The sequence below is a fragment of the Dipodomys ordii genome, unplaced genomic scaffold (assembly GCF_000151885.1).
Source record: "Dipodomys ordii isolate 6190 unplaced genomic scaffold, Dord_2.0 Scaffold45, whole genome shotgun sequence".
NCBI classification, from domain to species: Eukaryota; Metazoa; Chordata; class Mammalia; order Rodentia; family Heteromyidae; genus Dipodomys; species Dipodomys ordii.
In genome coordinates, this window is record NW_012267261.1 from 4,546,793 (window position 1) to 4,554,544 (window position 7,752).

Here is a 7,752-nt window from a genome sequence, read left to right on the forward strand (position 1 = left end):
TAGATAGATAGATAGATAGATAGATAGATAGATAGATAGATAGATAGATAGATAGATAGATAGATAGATAGATAGATAGATAGATAGATCATTGTTTTCTGGATTCACATAGAACTTCAGATCAGATCCTTCTCATATACTTCTGAAATTTTTTCTCCTTTCTGAAATCCCAACAGTGGCAGCATGGCTGAAGTCCTACTGTTATCAATCAGAGATACAAAACATCTCAAACTCTGCATGGCACATAGCATATTTTCATGGGCGATGAGGAAAGTAAAAGATACTGCTAAGAGATATATCCTTATTTTACAACTGGCCTTGAAGTTACAGCACAAATCAGAGGCAAAAAATAAAAATTATACCAAGAACCCTTGCCAAGTAACAAATTTAATGACCAAATTCAAAGTGTCATTTAAGCATACCCAAAAATACTATTTTATAAAATTATAGTCTCCTTTCTCTTGTTAGCCTTATGTTCTACAAATGTTTAATTTACTAGATTATCACAGACCTACCTTCATGAGTTAAAGAAAATTAGCTTTCATTTTAAAATGGATTCTATGATAGAGCTAGTAACTCATGTGCATTTATAGTCATGAATTGCTCATACATGTTCATTATTGTCACACACTGAGCTGCCCATCAGTAGATCATAAAATAATTTGTTTAAACTTAAAATTGTGAACTAATCTGAATAGACACTTGAGTTCTTTCCATAGTGTGCTTACATACAAATTCATTAATACATAAATACTAATTAGCTGCTCCATATACTCTTATTGAACATAGTTGCTATCATTCAATGCTCCAGTTTTATTAATCATCCCAGAAATAGGTAAGTCACCCCCACTCCCTGATCCGAAGTACAATGCCACAGTGAGTGACATTCTTGGTTAAAAATAAAACCTTGCTTCAAATATAGCTTCTCGAGTTCTGGGTAATGAATATAGTTTCGTAAAAGTTGACATCATTCTTCTGATTTCACCAGAATTAAATACATCCAATATTTCTACTGGATATCTGACCACATCATTCAAAGCTGTCACAACCTGGTGGGCATGTCGAGGTGGCAGAGAAAAGAATACGGTGCCCAGATGGGGTTAAACCCAATCAATACCCAATCTAACCATCTCAACAGTCATTCTGTTTATGTGTATTAAATATGTCAACAAGAAGTTGATTTTTTAATATACAGTTCGTGTACCAGCTGGTGTGCACATCATGCAGATTTGCTTATGAGGAGGATATGAATGCATACATGTCCAGAACTGGCAAACATATCATGCGTGAGAGCCAAGCGGCACTCTAATACTGTTCTCCTTAGAGGTCAGTTCCAATGCACGCTGTTTCAAGTAGACCCAAATTTTTCAGCTGATACATATTCAATATGCAGAAAGATGTGGTCATACACATCCAGAAATACCATGTTCATGGGTGGGGGTGGAAAATTCCAAGCATCTTTTATTTTTTTTCACCCTCTTTGAAGCAAAGCATTACTGTACCTCGGATACAAACATGCCTGTCAATGATCCTAAAGCAAACAAAATCTATTTCTTTCCCATCAATCCATTTGAACAGAGAAGAGATTGCTTTAGCAACCTATCTCCTCCCCCTCCATTTTGGGAGGAATGCTTCTCCCGCCACCACCCTCCCCCTCCCCACCCGGGGGGGGTGAAGTGGGGGGGGGACTCATCACACTCCACTACGCAACTGATAAGAGTATCAAACACTGGCTTCCAGGCTCTGAGAGTTAAAACCAAGTGGCCTTCTTCCTGCCACTCGCCCCGGTGCTGCAATGGACCTAGGTCTCCTCCTCCTATCGACCTAGTGTGATGCTGGCTCCCCAGCACTGCAGTCCCCTCGCTACCCAGGACTGCCCACACGCACCGGCCAGCGGGAAGTCCCCCCTCCGGGGCCACCAGCCACGCACATACCTTTGCTCTCCATTTCGGTCCCTGTCGAGTGCTGGGAAGTTCAATGGAAGTTAGCCGGAAGGTGTGGGCCCCGCTACAGATCCCCAAATCTGGGACGCCGATCTGAGGATCTCGCCAGGACTTCCTTCCTTCCCTTCAGGCTTCCTGAAAGATGAGATTTCTTAAACCTTGGAGCTGCGCTCAGCCACCAAAGGACACGCTTAGCAGCCACCGCAGGAGGGGGTACGGGGGATAGGTTTGCGAAGCGCCTCGCGTACTGAAACGCATGCACGGAGCCTGCTGGGCACGGTCTTTTCTCTTCTTGGTTACGATTATGCTTTAATATTTTACCTGGGTCCGCGAGCAGGAGCTGTCCTCCGAGCGTGGTGCTGCAGGTGTAGTGACGGATCATCCCACTTTGCTCCCTGGATGTACAGCGGATTGGCATGGGCGCTGGCACGCATGCGCAGGCCGTCCCTCCCGGCTCCTTTTCACCGCCCCCTGCTCCCTCCCTCCCCCCCCACCCTCTCTCCCCCCCCGCTTCCCTCCCCAGTACGGCCTCGGTTATCCCAGCCGAAGAGATGGAGCGTTCGGTCACAGCGAAGAGCTGCTAAAAATAGACGCTGGACCGGATTTTCCTCTGCAAACTAGAGGGGGGGGGATATAATAATAATAATACTAGATTGGACTAGAGCTGTAGATCGACCCTACAGGCTTTTCCAGGATGGATGGCTGACGCCTTGGAACAAGTTGGGGATATGATGTACCCCCACCCCAAGCAGAGGAAGCGAAGGGAGCGAGAAGGAGGGACTGCTCAGTGGTCACGATTTGGGTTTCTCCTCCTAGCGGCTCAGTTCTTTCCCAGGGGGGCTTTTCCTTCCCCTCTCCCCCCCCCCGCCCCCCACCTCTACCACAGACTTGGATTTCTACTGCCATTCCTGCACTCGGTGCGTCCTGTGTTCGGTGTAGGGCGGCACGTTCCTGGGGCTGTCGAAGGTGGGCGTTCTTCCTTCCTGGTGCCAGCCTCTGGCCTCCACCTGAAGCCGATCCGTGAGCAGACTCCAGGGCTGCGAAAGTTCCCCAGCCACTGGGGATATTGGAAGGTACACTTTTCGCTTCTTTCCAAGATCCACCAAGAAAGCCAAGTCCCCAAGTACCTTCTTGACAAGTACTTTGGAATGGGATATCTAGGTGGTCTGATGGCTAACGCCTGTCATCCTAACTGTGCTAGAGGATCCCAATTAAAAGCCAGCCAGGGAGACACTTAGCTCACATTGCCAAGCAAAATGCCAGAAGTGGAGGTGTGGCTCAAGTGGTAGAGAGCTAGATTTGAGAGAGAGAGAGAGAGAGAAGGCAAGGGCCTGAGTTCAAGTCCCAGTACCATAGAAAGGGGGCAATGATATGTTATCTTTCTATCAAGTGACATGGGAAATGTTTTTCTTGCTCAGCCAAAATAACTTCGGCTGCTGCTTCCTCATCAGAATATTTTTAAAGCCTATGTACTCTATTCATATGAAAAATATTTAGTAAGCAAATAATCATAGATTGACTCGCTTAATTTTTTAATTGTCCAAATTATCCAAAGAAAATTGCTGCTCAAGAAAAAAAAACACATTTGTTTTAGGCATAAAAACAAATCCAGAAAACTGTTCTATGGAATACTTGGAATATCCAAGAAAAAAAAAAACTTTGCAGATGTATCACACACTCCACAGTTCCTGGGGACCCTTCTACCGTACCTTTTTATCCCAGTTTTCAAAAAGTGGAAACACACTAACAGGTACCACCAACATAGAACTCAAGGCTAACTATAATTTAATCTTTCTCTAATGATTTGGAAGGCAACCTGGGATTTTCCAATACCTTTAGGCCATGATTACAAATATTAATCATGTCAGCTCAAGTAGAAATGAGCATTTCTTAGCAGACGCTTCCTGCTGTTTAACTGCTGTGGCAAAGCGTACATCCATCCAGCATTGGGGAATTAAAACTCTCAAACATGGGGGGCCTCAAGTCAACTAATCTTTTAGTCTCTCTGGACTGCATGCCTAAACAAAGTTTTTGAAGAATCACACAACTTGGAGTGAATTTTAAATATTTAGATAGTATAGGACATGGGATTGAGGTCAAGTGGTTTCTGAAGATCAATGATCTGTTTTGTTGACATACATAATTCCTGCTCTCAATCCTAAACCTTCTAACATTCTTTCTCTAGAATTTCAGAAGAAAAGATATGTACAGAATACAGATACACTTACTTTTTTCTTATGCTTTCTGCTTGTATTATATTTTTACAATCTTTAAGTAATTGTACAAAGATGTTACAATTCAAGATTATAAGTATGATACATCTTGATCAATATCACCCCTTTCATAGTCCTCTGCCATCCCTCCCAACCCCCTACATATCCTCTGAATTCAGATACACTTGCTTTTTAGTAGTGTTTATTCATTGTTCAAAATGTGGGTTTATTATGACATTTACATAGACTTCAATTATAGATACCCCTTGTTACCGTTTCTTTTTTCACACCCCTTTCCTCAGTTTCCCTGTTCCCCACCAAATAATTCTCTTCTATGTTAATGTCTTTTTAAAAGATAAAATATGATTCTGCATACAAGGGAAGTGATATTAATATTTCTGACTCTGGCTTATGTTGCTTAACATTTATTTTCCTGCAACTGACATGATTTTATTCCTTATGGTTGAGTAATATTCTATTGCATACATATACCAAATATTCTTTTTGTTGTTGTTGGTTGTGGGGCCTGAACTCTGGGCCTGGGCGCTGTCCCTCAGCTCTTCAGCTCAAGGCCAGGACCCTACCACTTGAGCTACAGCACCACTTCCAGCTTTTTCTGCTTGTGTGGTGCTAAGGAATTGAACCCAGGGCCTCATGCATGCAAGGCAAGCACTCTACCACTGAGTCACCTTCCCAGCCCATACCAAATATTCTTTACATACATTGTTGATCAACAACTAAGGTGGTCCCATAACTTGTTTACTGTGAACAATGCCTCAATAAATACAAACCTAGATATCTCTGCTGACTTTGATTCCTTTGGGCATATACTCAGGAGTACCATATCAAGATCATAGGGAAATTCTATTTTTTTCATTTTTTTAAGAACTTCCATACTGCTTTTACTAACTAACATTCCCACCAACAGGAATATACATGCTATTAATATTTACTACCTTTCAGGTGGAGAAATTATAGTGTGGAGAGTACTTGACAGTAGTCCCACAGTGGAGCAGAACTGTCTCCAAATCTGAGGGTCTGAAGAAAGAGGTAACCCATCTTTTCCAGGATGATTTCCTGTGTAAACCCCCCCCCCCCCCCGCCCCACTATAGACAGAACAAGAGCTTCCTACTTCGTGAACTCTTATTCTGTTTCTTCACAACTTTCAATGTTATTCTTGTCATTGTTTCTTTTTACTTTATTGGAAAAATCTGTGGTCTGACATTTGCAACCTTTTTATTTGTCTTAAAAATTAAATGTTAGGGCTGGGAAGGTGGCTCAGTGGTAGAGCGCTTGCCTTGCATGCCTGAGGCCCTGGGTTCGATTCCTCAGCACCACATAAGCAAAAAGAAAAAAGCCGGAAGTGGCGCTGTGGCTCAAGTGGTAGAGCGCTAGCCTTGAGCTGAAGAGCTGAGGGACAGCGCCCAGGCCCAGAGTTCAGGCCCCACGACCGGACCCAAAAAAAAAAAATTAAATGCTGCATAATAATTCCTCTTCTTTTTTTTTCCAGTTCTTGGGCTTGAACTCTGGGCCTAGGCATTGTCCTTAGGCTCCTTTTGCACAAGGCTAGTGCTCTACCACTTGAGCCACAGTACCATTTCTGGCTTTTTCTGTGATTAATTGGAGATAAGAATCTCACCGACTTCTCTGCCCAGGTTGGCTTCAAACCACAATCCTAAGATCAGTCTCCTGAGTACCTTCAGGTGTGAGCCACCAGCACCCAGCCTAGCCCCTATTATTCTAAATAAACATCCAGATTTTCATTTTCCTTTACTTCCATAGTTACTACTAACATATTTCTGGTATTTTTTTCACTTCATTATATCAAATTTACAAATATATATTCTGTCTTACTCCTACAGTCTCCCCCGGTACTCTACATAAGGATATTTTTTTCTATTAAGAACACTAATGATTCTGCATTTTAACTTCTCTTACATCACTTCCAACTTTCTATTTTGTATGATTATGATTTATGTATATATTTTATTTCTGTTTTCACACTCTTACTATAAAAAAAATCTGGGCTCCTGTATTATCTTCGTACTTTACAGAGTGCCTTGACCATTGGAAAACACATTAAATGAATTAAAAAAAAACATTTGATATGCATGTTTTTGTGGCTTTATTATATGACATTAAGTTCAGGAATCATAACAAATCATGATAATAACCTTGATCTAATATTAAGAACTCACTAAGTGTCAGGCACTATGATAAGAATTCTAAATGTCTGATTTTATTTCATATTTTATAGCAGTACTAACCTCTGTTATTATCTCTGTGTTGGAAATGAGCAACTTACCTAAGAATTAGAGAAGTTAAAATATGAATGAAATATAATCTCTATCCTCAAAATCACAATGCTTGTTAAAGATGGCAGAAACAGACATGGTTTTTAAAGATCTAGGAAGGTCTAAGACAAGAGGGTATCCCAGCTAGGATGACAGCACAGAACAGATGGCAGCTAGCCATGGGAAGGTCTCAAACGTTAGACCATAGAAACAGACAGACCATGCTGATTCTTAAAGCCTAAACTTCAAGGGTTGAAGTAGGGAGGCAGTGACCATACATATGTGATCCTAAAAGTGCTTTTCATAATAAGAGGTTATTATCATCGTCCACCAGGTGTAAGTTCCAGTATGAAGTACACAGTGGAAGGAGGTAAAGGAGTACAGTGCTCATGTGGGCCTGATTTTGAAATCAGCAAGATGTGAGTTCTAATACAGCAAACCTATTGTTGTATACCGTACTATCTTAGACATTGAATCCCTGTGCTAATTTCTTTATGTGGCAACGTCAGTGACAGCACCTTCTAGGCAGAGCTGCTGTAAGGGCTGATTGTGAGATAGATAGATAGATAGATAGATAGATAGATAGATAGATAGATAGATAGATAGATAGATAGATAGATAGATAGAGATACAGAGAGAGAGATACCAAAAAAAAACCTAGTCACTCAACAAATTATACTCACTTTTATTAAGGTCTTGGATTCATTTGGTCTGAAGATTAGAGACTGGAAGTCAGGTTCTAGTGGTTCAAACCTGTAATCCTAGCTACCCAAGAGTCTGAGATCTGAGGACTGTGGTTTGAAGCCAGCACAGGCAGGAAAGTTCAGGAGATTCTTATCTCCAAATAACCACCAAAAAGCCGGAAGTGGAGCTATGGGCTCAAGTGGTAGAGTAGTAGCCTTGAGCACAAAAACTAAGGGACAGCACCCAGGCCCACAACAATAAATTAAGTGAAAAATTAGAATGTTGGGAACCCTTAAATTCCCTTGGTAACATTTTTACAAGAAAAGAGTTTAATTCACCCATCCCAATATATGAGAGGATTTAAAGGAAGAATTGCTTCATGAGTGTTAGTAAAGAAAAACATTTGGCCTAGTTACGATGAACTTGCTAGATGATGAACCTGAAATATAGAAAAAGTCTAGTAGACTAGCTATTTATTCTTTCAAAAATGCCAAAGATTAGGTGGTAGTAGGCCCTTGTACTTAGAGTCACCTGACATTCTGATTTGTCCAAGAGATCCTCTTTCTATAGCTATCAAACGTATATATGTATGTGTATATATGTATATATATATATAT

At 41.3% G+C, this 7,752-nt stretch overlaps 1 protein-coding gene across 1 annotated transcript in view; it reads right to left on the reverse strand.

Annotated features, from left to right (window-relative positions):
* Positions 1–2,330, reverse strand: part of Fgf12 (fibroblast growth factor 12) — a 559,926-nt gene extending 557,596 nt beyond the window's left edge. Inside the window, exons 1-2 of the mRNA XM_013019388.1 lie at positions 2,265–2,330; positions 1,935–2,078 (exon numbers count right to left, since the gene is read on the reverse strand). Of these exons, the coding sequence (XP_012874842.1) occupies positions 1,935–1,947 (13 nt within the window). The 5' untranslated portion in view covers positions 1,948–2,078; positions 2,265–2,330. The remainder of the gene's footprint in view (positions 1–1,934; positions 2,079–2,264) is intronic.
* Between the last annotated feature and the right edge of the window lie 5,422 nt (positions 2,331–7,752).